Raw genomic sequence first — 19,915 nt, 5'->3', positions numbered from 1 at the left:
ATCCCTGCAATCTGGAAGGAAGCAAAGTGTCATTATTTCCATGACATAGAAGTGATTTGGCCCAAGTCACATGGCTCATAAATGGCAGAATCAGAGCTCAAAGCCAAGTCTCCAGGCTCCCAGTTCAGCACTCACTCCTTAAACTTCACTCCTCACCTCCTATGCCAGGAAGGAAGGCTCCCCGGAGGAGGGGGTGTTTGGGGGCAAGGAGATGCTTAGCTATGTCTGTGTTTCCAGGCTTCTGCTCAGCAGCTGGCTTGCTGGTCACTGTGAGATCTCAGAGCTGGAGGGCACCGTAGAGACAATCAGTCCTGGGTCAGTGCCAAAGGGAGGCCAGGCTGGGGAGCAAGGTCGGAGTGCAGGCAGTTGACTCTCCTCCATCTTTTCCTGGCACCTGGGGCTGCTTCTCGTCCCTCTCAGACCAGGAACAGCTGCTGCTGACCTTGCAGTTCTGATCCATCAGGGGTGATAAGACTCTCGGTGCTCAGTGACTGGCCCTCTCTCTGCCCACCTGCTGCTGGTTCCTGGCTAGAAAGCACCGACACCCACCAGCCCAGATGGGCCCTTTAAGGGACCCAGGGGGTGCTGGTGGTGCCTGAGTTGCCTTCGAGTGGCTCCAAAATTCCAGTCCTGGTTATCGGGGTTCACTCCTTCCGGGGGGAAAAGCTGATCTTCCTCTGCCCTGTTCCACACCCTGCCCCTCCAGCCCAAAGTCCAGTATCAGCAAAGCAAGGACAGTACCTTTGACATCATTGTGTTTTCAGAGCTGTGGGCACTCAAATGTTTGCTGAATTGAATCTTCTTAAATCTCATTTTGTGGAGATGCTGGCTTTACAGGGGGCGCGTTTGGCAGTTTTGGATGCGGCATAGCGGAAGCACGACCCAGCTCATCTCGGGGGTGGGGGTGGGGGGGTGCTATTAGGGGCGGGGTGGGTGCCGAGGCCCCGGGAGGCACCCAGGGCTGCAGACCCGAGGTTACGGTACCTGCTCTAACTTTCCCGCTCGGCTTCTGCTCCTAAGTTTCACGGGGCTAAGTCGGTTTACCGCCAGTGTGCTCGGCCTGACCCTGATCTTCGGGTCCCCTCCAGCCGCCCCACTCCCCGCCACCCCGGGCCCGAGAGGCCCCTGTGAGAGAGGAGGCGGCCCAGCGCCGAGCTGGTCCGACTGGTTCTGAGCAGGAAGTCCCCCGCCCTCGCCGCGGGCGGCCGATCGACCCCGGGCCGGCCTGTGCGTCCGTGGGTCCGTCCGGCGGCCTGTCGGATAGCTGGCCGGCGCTGGCAGGCGCGCGGTCGGGCCGGCCGGGGCGGAGATCAATGCGGCTTTGTCGGGGCCGCCCACACCCCGAAGAGGCGGCTCGCGGCGGCGGGCCGGGCGGGCCGAGATAAGCGGCCATGTGACCCTACCTGGGCCGGGCGGCGGGGGAGGGGCGCGCAGGTGAGGCGGCGGCCGCCGGGCCCTGCACGCGCACACGGCGGCCCGCGGGCTCAGCGGCATGGCTGTCAGCAGGAAGGACTGGTCCGCGCTGTCCAGGTGAGCGCCGCGGCGGGCCCCGGGGAGCCGCACCGGGGTCTCCTCCGCGCGCCGGCCCCTCACCCCCCACCCCTTCCCGCCCGGGAGGCGGGCTCTGAGCCTTGATCCTGCTGGCCCTGCTGCTCCGTAAGGGGGGACGGCCCCGGGGGCACACTGGGGAACTCTTAAGTGACAGGGCGGTGTTCTCGCTCCCCGACGGTTTCCTTTCCTCCTCTTGGGGACTGAGGCCGCACACGGGGTGCTTGGGGGAGGCTGGGCCCGACCTGGAGAGCCCCCTTCAAACACGACCCCCTGCGGGGACGCGTTGGGGGTTTGGGGAGGTGTTTAAGGGCTACTGCCGCCGAGCCTCATTTCCAGACAAGCCTCCCTTGCTGCCACGTTTCTCTGGTAGAGACTGGGAGAGGGGGGCCCTGGGGAGGGGTCCCTCAGCCCCTCTTGCGGAGGAGGAGTGGGGGCACCACTTCCTCGGAGGGTCGGGAGTAGAAGGATCAGTGGATTGAGAGACCACGGCGCAACAGACACCGCCCCCCCCTCCCCCCCCCCCCCCCCCCATGAAGCTAAGATTCTGAGTTTGGCATTTTCGGGTGGTGTCTGGGCTGGATCACCTAGGATAGTTGCTGTTCCCCTTTGTGCCTCGTTCCTTATTTGTAGGCAAGTCCCTCAAAGGGTCAGGAAACCGGGTATGTAATCTCTGCCTGCTGGGCATCCTGTGATGGTTAGATAAAACTGGGGTGTTGGGGTTGTCCTGGAGGCAGCGCCCCTCACTGTGGCTGGTGACCCCCGGTGACTCCTCTCGGAGCTACCCTGCACCTCTGCTCAGAAGTGTCCACATGAGCATGTTCACCTCCTTATCCCCAGCAGCATCTGCCACATACACCCATTTTGCCCTTGAGGAAACTGAGGCCCACGTAGTAGCTCTGAGCTGGATTCCTACTCCTTTGATCCCGTAGGCTTCAGCCAAGGAGAAATTGGCCTTTTTGACCCTCCCAGGTGGGCATTTGGATCCTGAGGCCAAGGCAGTCTCTGCAGGGGCAGACCAGCACCCTCCCCAGGCTTTCCCCCTTAAGACTGCTTTCAGGCATTCTCTAGTGCTCTAGAATCTCCTTCCCCTCCCTCCAGAAGGGCCACAGAGCTTCTCCAGCATCTCAGTCTCATCTCCCCAGGGCTGGGGGCCCACCTCCTCAGACCCTCAAGACCTCACACTGCTCTGAAGCACAGTGGCCAGGTAACCTCCCAGGTGGAGGGGCCCAAGGGATCTAGAAAGGGGATAAAGTAAGCCCCGAGAATGGAAGGAACTCAGTGCCCTGGAAAACAGGAACCTAGGCTGCCAGGGAGGTTGGACACACCCCAGGGAAGGTCTGTGCTGAGGGTGGAGCTTGGGGGTCCAGACCTTGGACTCTGTGTGTGGGTCAGTGTACATGGGGGTTGATGTGGGAGTGTCTTTTCTCCTAGGTGTGGGCATATCTGTGCCTATGGATGTGTGCCTGTATGTGTACGTGCAGGTGTATGTGTGGGCGAGCATGTTTATGGCCTGTGTGGTGTGGAGGCATCTGTGTGGGTAGTAGGTTCTTATGTGGCTGAGTTTAGGCCTTAGGAGTCTGAGTCTGTTTGGTGTGAATGTTTATGGGAGACCTCAGTATAGGGCATTGGGTTAAAAATGCAAACCACACGCAACTTCCTCAGGAGCTCACAGACGGGTGGGATGTATGTGATTTTGTGTCTGAGAGCGTGCCTGGATCTGTATGGGGTGTGCGTGTGTGGTGGGTGGGCAGCTGGGGCATGAGAACTTTACAAATGGGAGCAGGGTCTGGTCTTAGCTTGTCCACTGCTCAGATGGACTTGTGGCTGCTGGGGTAGGGCCGAGTTCCCACGGGAGGTCCAGGGTCAGTGCCAGGCACGCCCTGGAGAACCAGTCCTGCCACAGGAGCCCCTGGCCGGCCCTCCCTGCTGGCCCCAGCCCTCACAGAGCCCCGTGGGCAGACACAGCTGCTGCCAACAGTCACCCTGATGAGGCACCTGGAACAGAGGACCGCTCCTTCCCTGCTCCCTTCGTGAACAACAAGCCTCAGCGGGCAGGAGGGAAAGGGCTGTGAGTCACTGTCAACCGAGTCTCCCAGGCTGGGGAGGACTACGGTGAGGGTGTGACCCGTGTGGCTCCAGCCAGGGCCCAGGTGGGGAGCTGAGGGCGGCCTGCAGCCTAGCCTTGGTGCGAAGTAGGAATTCAGATGCTCCAGTCCTGGGCTGGGGGCAGCGGTGAGCTGGCTGGCAGGGCGCCCTGGTTAGTGGCCTCGTCCTTTCCTCCCTTGGCTGGCTGGGTGACGGTAGAGGCTGGGCGGGGCCTGTCTGCAGGGGGTGAGGGGTGGGTCTGAGAGTGCCTGGGACTGAGTAGCCAGCGGTTAATCATTTCCCTACCTGGGCCTTGAGCAGACCTCCCACCTCCCAGCACTGCCCTCCCCTGACACCTCTCCCTAGGCCATCAGGGCTAGAGGGGACTTCAGTGACCACCTTTGGTGACCCCTCATAGTGCAGAAGGGGAACCAGAGACCTGTCTCCTTCAGGGGTTGAAGACTGGCCCAAAGTCCTACAGCCAGTCAGAGCTGGGCCTCCCAGCTCCTCTTTCCTTCAGAGGTTTGCAAATCCTGCTCCTTGAGGTCCGGGGTTCTACAGATGCTTCTGGGGCAGCCTTCCCCCACCTTCCTCTACTTTAACCAGAGCAGCTGAGCCTTGATCTGTTTTTCAAGCTTGTTTTGAGGTCCCCGGCAGGGCAGGGGAGAAGGGGTTTCTTCCTTAGATCTAACTTCTGTCTGGTCTGCAGCAGCTGAGAGCGGTGTGAGTGCTGTATTGGGGAGGGTAGCAGCCCTCCATGGAGGCAAAGACAGGGGTGTTGTCTCCGAATGAAGGCCAGGAGGCAGAGGAAAGGGTTGTGGCGAAGGTGGGTGTGGTGGGGCAGCCTCCTAGGGCTGTGGCATCAGCTGGTGAGAGTGACTGGGACTCCTGGATGGTGGGACCCGGGTTCCATCCTGGGCCTGGCTCTGGTCAATGTGTTGGCCACCGGGCTTTCCCAAACCTCTGCTCTCCCATGACCTCTGGCCTGTCCTGGGGTGGGGAAGCGCACAAGGTCAGAGGCCCTCCCAGCCTCCCCTGCTCCTTCCTCTGAATATATACCCTGTTGGGCTCTTAAGAAGGTGGGGCCTCACTCTGGCTGAGGGACAGCCCTCCCAGGACATCCTTTACCAGCATCTGGTATTGTGGTTAAGGGTACGGGCTTGTGAGAGGCTGACCTAGGATGGAATCTTATTATTATTATTATTGTTATATTATTAGTTGTGGTATCTTGGGAAATTTACTAGCCCCAGTGACTTTCCATTTCCTCGTCTGTGAAATGGGGATAACATCACCTTTCCTCATAGGGCTGTTGTGAGGTTTAATGTCAATGTTATTTGTAAAATATTTAGAACAGTGCCTGGCATTATAGTAAGCACTTCTATGTTACTACCTTTACTTCTTGGTTCCTTCATTTATTGAGCTACTTACCATATTCCACAAATAGTTGTGTGCTGCTAAAGGTTCTAAGGCCCTTCGTTACCATTTATTTATTACGGGGGTTTCGACAACTATACCTGCTGAGGCCCCTCCTGGATACTGACACCTGCCCGTCCTTCCCCCCAGTTCTATCCGTTTCCTCATCTTATAGCAAGTTATTGGCAATAGCATTTCTCCCCGGGGTGGGGTGGTGGTGAAGGTGGTGAAGGTGAAGTGATTCATGTTTTGCCAGGGGTTGAAGGCAGCCCCATGATTCGTGAGCAGCAGGGGAGTGACCAAGCCACCTTGGGTGCACTGTGGGGTCATGGCCTAAAACTGGTGGACATTCAAGGACACCTGGGCCCCACCTCCTGCAGTTCCAGCCCTGGAGACCCCTTAGGGTTAGGGCTGGCCTGGGGAGGGGTGGGGGGGGGTTGGTGAGTCATTTCTGAGGAGACCAGGCTCTGGCAGATCACACTCCATATATGGCCCCACTGGAGAATAAACAAATAAGCTGCTTCCCCCAGGGCTGAGAGGAGCGTGTGGGAACGGGGTTGCTCAGGACCAAGGAATCCTGGAGGCTCCAGCCCAGCCCAGCTGGGTGTGGTCAGGGGAGAAGAGCTTCCGGCTTTGTGGGGCACTTTCCCGTGGATGGATCCTTCAGCTTTGGAGGACGAGAGCTGGTCCCAAAGTGTTCATAGGGGGAGGGAATAAGTCCCGAGAAGGAGAGAGCTGAAAACATGGCCTCAGATGAGAGCCCGATGAAGTTGGCATTTCCACGTCTGGTGGAGAAGGGCTGCAATCAAAGCCTTATGGCCTTGACCTCAGAACTTAAACAAGGTTCCCATAGGCCTTCACATGACCCCTGTAGGCTATGTGTATCTGAAGATTGATCATTCATTTACCACACACGAATTGATGATCTCTTGTGAACCAACTTCAGCTGAGGAATGGGAGGGCATCAGAGCCTGGCTCGTAAGAGATGGGCAGGTTGCCTTTGGGGGAGCTGAGGATTTGTCCCTGCTTTGTTCTTTTCCTTGTCAAGACAGAGGCTTTCGGTTCTCAGGGAGGAGGAGAGGCCTGCACATCTGAGAGTCGACGGTCACACTTGTTCATTCCACATTCACTGGCGCTTGTGTGCCAGGAGCCGTGGTGCATGCTGGAGATGAGAGGTACCCTGGCCCGTGGTCTCTCCTCTCCCTGCAGGACCACAGCCTCACACCTTCCTTCCTAACTTCTCATACCTTCTCTACTCCCCTTCATTTGCCTGGCTTTAAAAACAAAACTTGATGTGTGTCTATTGTATATAAATTACACCTCAATTAAAAATCCACTCCTGGGGGCACCTGGGTGGCTCAGTCGGTTGAGCATCCAACTTCAGCTCAAGTCATGCTCTTGCTGTTCATGAGTTCAAGTCTCTCCTCGGCTCTGTGCTGACAGCTCAGAGCCTGGAGCCTGCTTTGGATTCTGTGTCTCCCGCTCTCTCTGCCCCTCCCCTGCCCTGTCCAAATAAATAAATAAGTAAGTAAGTAAATAAATAAATATCAATACATAAAATATTAAAAAAAAATCATTTCTTAAGTGGTGCCTGAGTGGCTCAGTTGGTTGAGTGGCTGACTTTGGCTCAGGTCATGATCTCGCAGTTCGCGGGGCCAAACCCTGCGTCTGTGCTGACAACTTGGAGCCTGGAGCCGGCTTCGGATTCTGTGTCTCCCTCTTTCTCTGCCCCTCTCACGCTTTATCTCTCTCTCTCAAAAATAAATAAATGTAAAAAAAAAAAAGTCACTCCTTGAGTCCACATTCTGCTCTAGCACTGTCCCATTTTATTTGCTTGTCTCTGAGGAAAGTTTCTCCAAAGAGTTGCTGGCTCTCACCCGTCCCTTGGTTTTGACTCCCATTCTTCCCTTGCTGGTCCAGCCTGGCTCCGGCCCAATCCATCGAGCTGGCTTCCTGTGGACCAGACACTTCTGTTCTCTTTACTCTGTGCTGGTCTTCTTGTCCCCACCACCCCCTGCCCCTGTGGTCTTGGACAGGACCTCATTCCTCCCTCCAGGTTCACACTCCGCCCTCCAGTCTCCTTGGTCTCCTTTTCTTCTCCTCACCCCAAACAAGCCGGAAATGGAATTTTCCTCCCCCCACCAGCTCCCTAAACTCCTTCCTCCCCTGATCTTTCCTATCGTACTAACAGCACCAGGAATTGCTCAGGCCAGAAATCTAGTTTTCCTTGTTTCTTCTTTTTTTCTCCTCTGCATCCACAATCCCCCTTTGGCTCTGTCTTCAAAATGTGTTCCCACTCCATCCCTTTTTCCTTCTCTCTGTCGCTACCAAGTTCACCACCGCCAGCATAGCTCTCGCCTGGGCGATTGCAGGAGCCTCCTGATGGGTGCCCCTGTTTCCCTTCTCCCTCTGCCACCCTCAATTCTTTTTCCTTCAGCAGCCAGAGATAATAATAATAATCAATTCTGTCATGTCATTCCTCTATGTAAAACTGTCCAGTGGCTCCCCAGCACACTTGAGTACAACCCACATTCTTTCTCTGGTCTATGAAGGCCTTTTCTCTGGCCTCTCCTCCCTGTCCAAGGTCCCTGCGGGCCATATTCTGGCTCTGGGTCTCCCTTCCTCCAAACAGCCAGCTGTCACACCCAGGGCTTGGCACTTGCCGTGCCCTCCTCCTGGGCCACCTTGCCTCCAGATCCGGCTCCTCTGGCTTCTTCGCAGAGGGCCCTCTCCTCCCAGTCATCGTGTCTCTCTTACCCCTTACCTGGTTCTCTTGTCCTGTGTCCCTTGCTGACGTTGCCTTGTCCATGTGCTTATTTCCTTGCTCACTGACCGCACCCCGGCCCCCTGCACTATGTGCTCCGTGGCCGGAAGAACTGTCCGTCGTCTTCTCTGCTGCACGCCGATCCCTGGAACTATGCCTGGCACGTCGTCAGTGCTCAAAAATTACTTGGTGAATGTTGGATCAGCACGATGTTGGACTTAGAAAACCAGATCGGAGTCATCGATCGTGTGGCTCCTTCTCCTCATTTTAGTAAAGAAAACCGAGGAAGAGGAAAGAGGGGGATGTGCACCAGGGGAGGAGGAGTAGACTCAGCCTTACAAGAGGCGGCCTTGAGGAATCTTTCCTTGGAGGCTCCATAGGTGCTTTTCATATGCGATTCTGTTTGCAAAATTTGTGGGTTTGCATGATTTTTTTTCCCCCCCAAAAACACGTCTGTTCCTTCAGTTGAGTCTTGGTTGCATGGCAATACTCTGCAAGAGGGGAAAAGGTCTAGAAGGTATAGGGCTGGGCAGAGGGATAGGCTGGGAGAGACACCTGATAGTGGCAAAAGGAAGGCCTTACAGTAACTCTGGGAGGGAAGAAGAAGGCCTTCTCCAGACTCTTCCTATCTGTAGGGCCCCAGATAGCACTGGGGGAGTCATAGGAAGGCTCCAGAGAGGGCTTGCTCTGCTGACTCTCCGGGCATGCTACTCTCAGCCCAAACTTTCTCCCAGGGCTCTGGGTGAAGCACATCTTCTTGCTCCGCCAACCCCCCTACCTCTAACCTCTAGGCTTGCTCAGGCCCTCCTTTCTGTCTGGACTGCCAGATTCTCTCCAGCCCCCTGTCACCTCTATTAAAATCCTGTTCACCCCCCTAGGTCCAGCCCAGGTTCGTTCAGTCTTGTCCGTGAGCCTTTCTTGGTAATCTTGGCCTACAGTAATCATTCTCTCCCCTGCAGAGCAATTTCTTTGCTTTGGTTGGGGGAGTTATTGGTGGACATGCTTTTCTTTCTCACTCGGTAGTAAGTACCTTTAGGGAAGGGACGTTGCCTTGTTCTGTGAACCCCCCCCCCCCCCCCCCCGTCGATGACTTGCTGGCCCATTGCAGTTGCTTAGAGATGTATTTGCTCTTCGCTTGGGATGCAAGGGTGGTTGGATGGAAGATGGGGTGGCTGGCAGTGAGGCGGGGTGGGGGATGGTAGGGCAGGTGGCTAAAGATGATTGGTGGGTGGCCGGGATTGGGCACGGAAATGGGGGGTGACTGGGTGGATGGCTGTTTGGATTGACAGGTGGCTAGATGGGCAGGTGGTGAGTGCGGAAGGAGGTGGGTGGGTGGGTGGGTGACTGGCTGTGGGAGTGCCTGATTGGTCCTGTGAATGCAGGGTGACTGGGGGCAGGAACCCAAAATAGAGTGTATGGAGTCCCCTTGCTCCCCGACAAATGAAAGCTGGGTCTAGAAGGTGAGAGAGGCCAAAGAGCTCCTGAGAAGGGAAGTGGATATTGGAACCTTTCCCAGGTGTAATTGGCCTTATTTGTGAGTCTCCCCATTCTGAACGGCTGAGAAATCCCGCGGGTTGTTGGGAACCTCTGAGAAAGTTTCTCTGCCATTGTCCATTGATGAATATTATCTAAGAATCCAGGACCCAAAAGAAAAAGGAACTAGTCAAGTTTATCTCCCTCCTTCGGGCAGAACTGTGCCCACCCTCCCATGTTCCTAGTCACCCCTAGAGAGGGAGGCCCCACCTTCCCACTCTGGATTCCAGAGTCAAGTCCAACCCAGTGTTTGTCATCCTGGGTGGTTTTGTCCCCCAGGGGACATGGCAAAGACAGGAGACATTTTTGGTTGTCACAAGTGGGGGGTGGTGCTAAGGTATCTCTAGTGGGTAGAGGTTAGGGATGCTGTTCAACATCCTAAATTCAGCACAGCCCCTCCGCATGAAGTTACCCAGCTGAAATCTCAGTGGTACCCGGGATAGGAAACTCTGGTCTGATCCAAATCCTTGTAGTACCTTTATTTGAAATTTAATTGACATGTAATATGAGCCACAAATATGAACCATGTTAAAATTGTAAATTTTCTGAGACACACTAAAAAAGTGAAAAGAAATAGATGATTAATTTTCATAATAGGTCTCATTTATCCCAGGGTATCCAAAATATTATTTCAGTGTGTAATCAATATATGGAATTATTTTTATTTTTTAAATGTTTATTTCTGAGAGAGAGAGAAAGAGAGAGTACAGGGGATGGGCAGGGAGTGAGGGAGACAGAGGATCTAAAGCAGGCTCTGCACTGATGCGGGGCTCGAACTCATGAACCGAGAGATCAGTACCTGAGCTGAAGTCAGATGCTTAACAGACTGACCCACCCAGGTGCCCCATAAGCAGAATTATTAACAAGATACTCTACATTCTGTTTGTCATATTACGTCTTGGGACTACCTGTGTGTGTTACAATTCTGGCACGTCTCAGTTCAGCCCAGCCATGTTTCTTTCTTTTTTTATTTTCTTATTATTGTTTTAAATGTTTATTTATTTTTGAGACAGACACAGAGCATGAATGGGGGAGGGTCAGAGAGAGGGAGACACAGAGACACAGGCTCCAGGTTCTGGGCTGTCAGCACAGAGCCTGATGCGGGGCTCGAACTCACGGACCCGGGGATCATGACCTGAGCTGAAGTCGGACGCTCGACCGACTGAGCCACCAGGCGCCCCAGCCCAGCCATCTTTCAAGTGCGCCATAACCACCTACAGACTGCCCAGGCTTAGAGGGTATTTGCTGTCTTCTCCCAGCCCCGTAGGGGTCTGCCCTGGGAACAGGTATCCGGGGACCCAGGAGTCTTGCCTGGGCTGCACTGATCCTCTCCTCCCCCCCTCCCCCAGCCTGGCCAGGCAGTGGACTCTAGAAGATGAGGAGGAGCAGGAGCGAGAGCGCCGGCGGCGACACCGCAATCTGAGCTCGGCCACGGACGAGGAAGCTCCCAAGCTCGCCCAGAATGGACACACACCGGCTGCCCAGAGGTGCTCGGGTCAGGGTGGGGGACGAGGCACCATTTCCCTGTCCCAGGTGACCGGGATGGACTTAGCTGCCCCAGACAGACCAAGTACTGGGGGTGCCCGGGGAATGAGATGAAGGGTCCGCAGATGTCCTTCAAGCTCCTCACCTTCCCTAGACCCTCCTCCACGCTGCCCGCCTCCACCCTCTTCGGAACCAGAATCACTATACGCTGATGCTATCCGTGAGCCGATACTTTGCTGCACATTTGGTGGATAGAAGTCATTTAATCCTTACAGTATCCCCAGGAGAGAGGTATCATTAACCCATTTTACAGATGGAGAAACTGGGTCAAAGAGCACACACAGGTGACTTGCTGAGATTGCGCACCTAAGGCTGGCAGAGCCGGACTCGCCATCCGGATCGGTCAGGCTCTGTGGGCTCAACTCTTTCCACAACCAGGCTGTCTCCCCTGTAACCCGGAACCTCCATAATTCACTTCTGAGGGGAGGGATGCGGTGGCTACTCTTGCCGCCTGGATTTTAGGGTTATGAGGGAATGGAAGTCCCCTGTGGGCCAGGACTGTGCTGGGCATTACGTGGAATGAGTCTCGTTTCGCCCAACAGGCCTGGTTTGCAGATTTGGACGCTGAGGCCTAGATAGTGATTTCACTTGCCCCAATTCACATGGAGAGCAGGGTGGTGAGGAAGGAAAACAATTTCCTTTTGCTGGAGGTCAAGTGCTACGGGTTTAGGACAGTCCTCTCATGTTGCTCGTGTTCCCTTGGGTCCCCAAGAGAAGGGGGAACAGGGTGTGCGCCCCGAGCTGCCCCAGTGCCCGTGGCCGCCACCGTGGCTAACGGGAGTGCAGGATGGCGTGTCAGAGCTTAGCGCTCTCCTCTCAGCTCCACCACTGATCATCTGTGCGACCTTTGACAAGTCCCCGAACGTCTCTGGTCTTGATCTAAGCTCTCAGGGGGCGAGCACTGCATTTATTCCTTTTGACTTCCGCCACCCGGCACAGGGCCCAGCGCAGACAAACTTGTTCAGTCAGTGTTTGTTGACTGGGTCTCAACATGCAGAGTTGGACCTTATAGGGGTATATAAACTTTTTAAAAACGTGGTGTGCATTGTTCAAATGACTTCGTGGAAACCCAATATGTAAAGGTGGTTAAAAGTGATCTTTCTTTAAGTGATGGGGGGTGGGGTGCCTCCCCGGTGGCCCTGGAAGCATCCCCATTGGGTCAGGTACACCCCAGGGTGTCTCCCGTCTCTGATAGCCTCTGATACTTATTTCCCACCCCTTCTCCATCTTCTGGCCTAGATTGCCCAGCATGGAGGAAGCCGAGGTGCCCAAGCCGCAGACCTCAGCCTCTAAAGATGAGGACAGCCAGGCCACCCTCAGGACACGGCAGGAGCGGAGGCAGAGGCGACAGGCAGTGGAGGCTGCACAGGCCCCTGTCCAGCAGGAGGCAGAGGAGGGAAGGGACAGCTCTGACCCAGGGCAGGGCAAGCCGCAGCCCCTCATGCCCAAGAAGGAGGCAGAGCTGCCTCCTCGCCGGAGACTGAGCCGGGAGCAGCGGGGCCCTTGGGCCAGGGAGGAGGAGAGCTTGGTGGGCCAAGAGGCAGAAGGCGGGAAGAAGGGGGTCTCAGAGAAGCCCCCTATCTCAGAGAAGTCCTCCATCCCAGAGAAGACACTAGCCCCTGGAAAGAGACTGGTCTCAGAGGAGTTCTCCATCTCGGAGAAGGCCCCGGGACCTGAGAAAACTTCTGTGTCAGAGAAAAGAGCCATCTCAGAGAAGAAGGCCATTCTAGAAAAAACAAGTGGCTCTGAGAAGTTGCCAGCCCCAGGGAAGACATCAGACTCAGAAAGGAGACTGGTTTCTGAGAAAGCATTGCTCTTTGAGAAGTCTCTGGTGTCCGAGAAGACCTCAGCGGCAGAGACAAAGCTGGCTCCAAAGAGGCTGGCAGCCTTGGGACAGCCCCAGGCAGGGGGGCGGCTGGCTTCTGGGGGAGGCCAGCCCACCACCACAGAGCAGAGGGGAAGTGCCCTCTCTGAGAAGAGCCCCCCGTCCTTGGCGGAGCTGGGAGAACAGGGCGTGCCAGACTCTCCGACTGTGACTTCCCGCCTCCCGCCCATCACACTCCAGGTTGGCAGTGCCCCCGCCCCTCCCATCCCTGCACGTGCCCCTCTCATCCTGCTCTGGGTGGTCTCTGGCTCCCTTGCTGTCTCCTGTCCTCTCACCGTGGGGCTGGATTTGGCAATTTCCTCTCTCCCTACCTGCTTCCAATCACTGTCAGAATAGGGGACGCTTGAGGCAAGGGCAGGCAGTTGGCAGCTGAAAAGGGCATCAGCTGTGTTGCCGGGGAGCACCTGCCACCCTGAACCCCCTCGTGATCCAGGGCCTGGATTTCAGGACACCGGCAGACTCTGGGGAAACCTCACGTCCTTCCAGAAGTTCTGCTGGAAAGTTCTGCCTGGTGGCCTAGCCCCACGGAACTGTGTCCACCGTCCCCACAGCAGAGGCAGAGGGGCAGGACGGTTTTCTTCTCCTCTTCCTCCTGCAGCTCTTGGGATGAGCCAGGCCACATGGGGTCCCCATGGCAGCTTGGGCTTCGGGCTCCCCCGATCTCCCGTATGACACTCCCCCACTCCATCCAGGTGAAAGTCCCCAGCAAGGAGGAAGAGGTGGACACACCCTCACCCACTCAGGCCACCTACAGCAGCTCCCTCAAACGCTCCAGCCCCAGGACCATCTCCTTTCGGGTGAGAGCCCAGGGTACCTTTGTCTCCAGTCCCCTGGAGGGCAACCTGGGGAAACCAGCATCTATCCCAGCCTTAGGTTAGATATCAAGCGGATCCTTTGGATAGAGAGGTGTTTTGGATTCCCATGGGTAGCCAAGAGCAGATGACTTGGGTTAAGTGAAGGAGAGCCAGTTAATGACCCAGAGGGTTGGTGTGGATGAGACTGAGCAGCCCCACCTAGTGGACAAGGCCAGAGCTGCAGGAAGAGGGCACCAGGCAAGTTCTGTGGCAGGGGCCCCACCCCTGCCTTCAGCAGTTCCTGATCCCACCCAGGAGGCTTGAGCAGCGGGGAAGGGTAGGAGCCAAGAGCAGTGGGGCTCTCCAAGCGCTCCCTACTCTGCCTCTGCCCCAGTGGTACAGTGGTATGGACTGGGGACTCTCTTCTCAATTTCTGATAATTTACTCTTAGTTCCTTGGTTCACTGGGTGGTTCACTTATTTTTGACTGACTGCTTTGTGCCCCTGATGTGTGCCAGGCCCTGGGGAGGAAGCTGGATGCCTGATATTGATCAGGGCTGGTCCCTGCCTGGCAGGGCTCATGGGCAGTAGGGAGGCAGACAGGAAAACAGATGGTTGAGCTGGTGGTGGTGGTGGGGCCAGGGAGGGGCTTCTGACCTGGCCTGGTGGGTGGAAGCAGGTGTCTCCCAGACAAGAGGAGGATCTTTAACGGAGGTTTGGTTGGGGGTTGGAGGAAGAGGAAGTGTTCAGAAAGCTGAGCCCTTCCCTCCAGGAGGGCCCTGGCCTCCTGGGGACTGTCACTCATCAGAGACTATCCTTCTTGTTTCAGATGAACTCCAGGAAAGACAACTCAGAAACAACCTTAACACGCAGGTCAGGGGCCTGGAGGCTCTGGCTTTGTCTGATCTGGTCATGTTCAGTCTGTGTTTGCTGAGCGACTGCCACCCGTATTCCTTGTGCCAGGCTGTGCCATAGAGCACCCGAGGGGAAGGTGCAGTCCTCGGCCATGGCTCCAGACCCTGCGGGGAGACTGTACCAACATGAGGGACCGAGGCCCAGCGAGATGGAACAGGGATGGGGGGGCGGGGAACGGGGAAGGCTTCTTAGAGGAGGCGGGGCTTGGGTGGGGCTCTGAAGGTGGAGGAGGTTGGGGTGGGGAGGGGGAGGAGGGCCTTCCAGGAGGAGGACCATGAGCAGCGCAGGGAAGGGGAAGCCACGACTTTCAGCAGACCCAACGCAGGGGGGCCCGCAAGTCTCCATGCGCCGTAAGCATCCCCGTGCCCCATAATTTTGACGCGAGTAGTTTGAGGACTGTGTTTTGAAAGAAGGAAGCTGAAATGGGGTCTGGAAAGCAGCTGTGCTCGAGCACGAGGAATCCTGTGCACTCGTGCTGTGTCCACCTGCCCCTAACATTTGTAGAGGCCAACTATCCCAGGCGAGGTGTGGGGTGACGGTGGTGGCACGGGGTGCACATATGAATGAGGCACGGCTGCTTCTGTTCGGCACCTCACATCAGACTATTAAACTTGCGAGAGCCGCCTCCCCCGCCCCGGCAGGGAGGTGCAGGGACAGGAATGGAACCCCAAAGTGGCTGCAGCCGCCCAGCCTGCGGGAGCTGGAGAGTACATCACGGAGCACTCGACTCCTGACTGGGACTTGAGATGGAGGGAACAGCACGAGTAAAAGCACAGAGTAGGAAAAGCGTGAGGTATCTAGCTAACTGGCACATAAGCCCGCGGAGAAAGGGGTCGGGGGTGGGGTGGACGCTGGTGTCGGGGAGGAGTCAGGGACCAGACCGTGAGAGCCTTGTATGCTGTGTCAGGGAGTTTGGTCCCTGCCCTGTGGCCTGCGAGGTTTGAGCTGTTGAGGACAGGTTGGGCTTTGTCTGGGGTAGGAGTGGTCTGGTGGCAGTGGGGGAGAGCTCAGGGTGGCCGGCAGAGGGGGTCGGGGAAGGGGACCGCAGCGCTGCGGAAGGTAGAGAGGAAGGAGATTCAGGAGATGTGTGTGAGGTCCGGTGACAAGAATGGGGGGGGGGGAATGGCAGATATTTCTGACCCTGGGGGTGTCCTGCTGAGTGGGGGTGTTTCTGGGGAGGTGATGAAAGTCCCTGGACTTTCCTGTAGTTTTTCACTTTGGCCAAGTCATTCTCGCCTCATTCAGTGATGGAGGCCATCTTCTCTTTGCCAAAAGGGTAGGTGGGTACGGCTCGGGGCCCAGGTGGGCCCGGCGCAGCCGTCTCACCTGTTTTGTCCCGTCCTCCCGTCCCGCAGCGCCAGCGTGAGGCTCCCGGCCAGCACAGTCAAGTTAGGCGAGAAGTTGGAGAGATACCACACCGCTGTTCAGGTGGGCAGGGCTCTCGTGGAGGGGCCGGGGCACCTGATGAGCGTGGTAAGTGTGGTCTGTGCACGTCACCCTCGTGGGCCAGCCATCAGTGTTCTCTTTCCAGAGGTCGGAATCGGTCAAGTCTCCAGGCTCCTCCCGCACCGAGTTCTTTGTGGCTCCCGTGGGCGTAGCCAGCAAGCGCCAGCTCTTCGAGAAGGAGCTGGTGGGCCAGAGCCGAGCAGACCCAGCCTCCAGCCGGAAGGTGAGGGGCTCAGGCCCAGCTGGGTGTCTTCGGGCTGATTAGGCCTGAGGCCTCCAAATGCAGAACTTGACCCTGGCAATACTGGAAAGCTCCGTGTTTTCTGGGGCGCCTGGGTGGCTCAGTCGGTTGAGCGTCCGACTTTGGCTCAGGTCGTGATCTCACGATTCATGAGCTCGGGCCCCACGTCGGGCTCGCTGCTCTCAGCAGAGAGCCCGCTTCAGGTCCACGGTCCCCCTCTCTCTGCCCCTCCCCCACTTGCGCTCTCTCAAAAAGAAAGCTCCACGTTTTCTCATGTCCGTTTTGGCAGAACTTACTGTTGACTCGAGTTGCTGTTCATAAGCCCATCTCCCAAGCTGTGTGCAGCATTCCCTGGGGGAGCGTCGGGGGCCTCCCGGGGTATATGTGGCATGTGCTAGGTGGATACGGCAGTGAGGCAGAGTCATGTCCCTGTGCCAGGACCTCTGAAAATGCCATCCCGTTGCCAGCTGCCCCAAGCCCTGAGATGTGAGGCTTTCTTTTCAGGAGAACATGAGGCTCTCAGGGGCTGTGACATCAAGGCTCAACCTGTGGATCAGCAGGACCCAGGAATCTGGAGATCAGAACCCCCAGGTACCTCGTCCCTCCCCGAGATCTCGTGCTACAGGCCTTTTGTGGTAGAATGACCCGGGTGAGAGAAGGGACAGCCCTGAGAGAAACAGAGCTCCAGCAGTGGAGACCATGGGGAGTGAGGAGGGTAAGCGTGTGGGCCAGAAGGCAGAAGAGAGAAGGAGTGGGTCTGGGGTCTTCCCTCTCAGGAAGGGGAGGAACCTGGGGTTCCCGAGTCCCTCCGCAGTCAGCCTTGGTTCCCCCCCCCCCCCCCCCCAAACCCTGATGTCCCAAACCAGGAGGTGCGGAAACAGCCGGCAGCCACCAGGAGGACCCAGTTGGGAAAGAAAGCAGATTCCTTCCTGGAGGCAGAGGTGAGGGGAGCAGAGAGGGGCCGGGCCTGGGGAGACTCCACCCCTCACCCCCACGTACACACTAATTGGCCTCCAGCTGCACAGGCTAGTACCCGGGACACCCTGGTTCTGCTCTCAAGTTTGTTTGACCCAGACTTGAGAATGCTGATTGAACCCCGATCTGGCTTTGCTTTCCCTGCAGCTCTGCAAAGCCCCTCCCTGCCCCCAACATCAACCAGCAGGTTTGGGGTCTCTGGTATGAGTGTGGGCCTTGGGCAAAGGGATGCCTTCCTGTCCGGAGGCCCCCTTTCCCTCCCAGCTCTAGGAACCTCCTTGTCTTTTCTGACAGACCTTTGCCCCCACAGGTGTGACGAGCCCTCTGCCGGGACAGACCCGCAAGGTCTGCATCATCTCAGGGGCCCTCCCTCAGGCCGGGCCCTGTCTCCAGCAGCATTCCTGTCTCTCATTGCCCCTGCCCCCTTTCTGGCTCTGGACCTGGGGCCGGGAGTGTCGGGGAGACTCAACCAGCTCCTGCCCAGCCCAGCATCCGGGGGCAGGTGTCCCCCGGCACCTTGTCACCCCACTGCGGGCGCAGCGGATCCCGGGACCCAGTGTCAGCACAGCGTTGGTTCTCGTCAGCACCGTGTGACCTCCACACCCCGTCCGGAGATAGTTCCCGCTCACGTCCAGGGTCAGGGCGGTTCTGTCTCTGAAGAACCTCAGGGTCACCTCTGTGATCTGCTCCCAGCAGGTGCCTCCACGTGCCTGTGGTGTCCCTCGCTGAGGCCTGGATTTACGCACCTTAGCCCCCGGGCCTGCTTCCAGCTTGCTGAGGCCCATCGGCTGGGTTGTAAAGGAGTTGCACTGTCTTCCATGCGCCCCCCTCCCCGCTTTGTTTTCCTCTCACTTCCTTGGCCTGCGGCTCTGGCCGGGAGCTCAGTGCCTTTTTGTGCGCCCCTTCACCCTCTTTCTGGAAAAGCTGTTCTCAGGAAAGGTCTGATACACTCGCTCACTCTCAGGTGTAAGTGACTAATAATACCTTAAAAATGGATTCCTTCCTGGAAGATGTGCTTTTTAACCAGGTTCATCATTGTTGTGACTGGACTGAGGGGAGGGGTCAGTTGCCATTCTCCCTGCAGCCCCTCTTTTCCTCACATTCAGGCGGGCTGCTGCCCTATCCTAGCATGGGAACTTGGTGGAGGGCAGAACTGCCACCTACAATACCAGGCCTGCTGTCACACTTCCCCAAACACATTCTCCCCCAAGCCAGTCCTCCCCAGCATCATGGCCCATGTGGGCTTGGAGACTGCTGAGCTTTCTGAGAATCTAGGACAAACCCAACCTGGTCAGTCCGGTGCCCTATCCAACCCTTTAATGCTGTAATTGAAAAATATATATGTGTGTGTGTGTGTGTGTATACACACATGCATGTGTACACACACATATCTCACACGTATACACTATGTACTATACACACACACACATATGCACACACATATACACACACCCACACGTTTACTTAGTTTTTCATTTGAACTTCATTAGAACTCTTCTTCCAGACTGCTCTGGTTTTACCCAGAACCAGCTGGGGGAGGTGGGGGAGAATAAGTGCAGAGCCCTGCGCGCTTCCCCTTTGTCCTCTGCCTGCAGACATACCTGGAAAACTCCAGGGTTTCTCAGAACACCGCCCTTAAGGCCATCATCAGGCCCCAGTTCCCAAAGCTTGTGGGACAGAAGCAGCCAGCCAGGGACCACCAGCCTTGTCCCAGCCTTTGTGATTGTGAGTGAGGGCTCCTACCTTGGGTCCTGTGGACTGGGGGACAGAAGGCCCTCAGGGTCCCATCTGTTCAGACCTCCCAGTGACCCCAGACTGGCCCATTTTCAGCTGCTGGGTCTCCTGTGGCTGGTCCTGTGCCTGCACTGAGCTAGGGACAGTGGGACGTGGAGGCACTGCCCTGTACCCCACTGCCTCCCCCCGAGGTTGGGGGACGAAGGCGGACTGTGGAGGGGCTTGGGACCCCCAGGCCCCTTCACTTCCTGGGAGGGAAGACCCCAGACCCACTCCTCTCTTCTGTCTCCCGGCCCACATGCTTAGCCCTCCTCACTCCCCATGGTCTCCACTGCTGGACAAAACCAGGGGCAGGGGAGAAGTGTGATGAGCTTTGCCCAGAGACTCAAAGGACCTGCTGGGAACTCAGGGTTCAAACAGGGACCTAAAGACTTATGATGGTCTATTCTAATCTTTGGAAAGTCCCCTGGCGGGCGAATTTGTTCAGCAGACAAGAACTGTCCTCGCATAGACTTTTCTTGGGAGAGGCTCCCAGAAACCTTCTAGAGTAGAGGCCTGAGTGGGGCCTGAGGGGGATGGCTTCGTCCTGGGTGTCTGGGGTGTCCTGGCAGCTGCACACCCTCTCTGTGGGTGACCATCAAGGACAGGCCGCAGGACAGAGTGTTGAGGGACACGACCTCGTGACTCTTTGTCCCTAGCATTCATGGATCCCCCCCTACAAAGGCCCTGACCTCATTCCTGTCAGGGGGCCAGCCCCCCAACAAGGAGACAAATCTATGCACAAGATAATTTCAGCTGGGGACGGGTGTGAGGATGAAATGCAGCACGGCGGTGACTGGCTGGCTGAGTGGACAGGGGAGGCCTCTTGGAGGAGGTGACATCGAGCACCCTCTGCAGACAGAGCAGGTCCCCCCACGCATCCCCCCACCACTCCTTGACCTGCTTGCCTGCCCTCATGGCCTTGGGACCTCACACATGGCCCGCTCTCTCGTGGGCCCTTGAATCTGCAAGCAGTGTTCCAGTATACGCTTCTTC

The 19,915-nt window shown here is 56.9% G+C and overlaps 1 protein-coding gene across 1 annotated transcript; it reads left to right on the top strand.

The window, feature by feature from the left end:
* The first annotated feature begins 1,213 nt into the window (after positions 1–1,213).
* Positions 1,214–17,601, top strand: LAD1 (ladinin 1). The gene is made up of 10 exons (XM_023247261.2): positions 1,214–1,530; positions 10,696–10,833; positions 12,131–12,956; positions 13,469–13,573; positions 14,399–14,442; positions 15,840–15,912; positions 16,016–16,153; positions 16,676–16,762; positions 17,038–17,112; positions 17,457–17,601. Exons 1-10 carry the CDS (start codon positions 1,493–1,495, stop codon positions 17,460–17,462), a joined length of 1,530 nt encoding a protein of 509 aa, XP_023103029.2. The 5' UTR covers positions 1,214–1,492; the 3' UTR covers positions 17,463–17,601.
* The last annotated feature ends 2,314 nt before the right edge of the window (positions 17,602–19,915 follow it).

Source organism: Felis catus, chromosome F1 (genome assembly GCF_018350175.1).
Source record: "Felis catus isolate Fca126 chromosome F1, F.catus_Fca126_mat1.0, whole genome shotgun sequence".
In the NCBI taxonomy this organism is placed as follows: domain Eukaryota; kingdom Metazoa; phylum Chordata; class Mammalia; order Carnivora; family Felidae; genus Felis; species Felis catus.
This window is presented reverse-complemented; position numbering and strand designations above follow the sequence as displayed.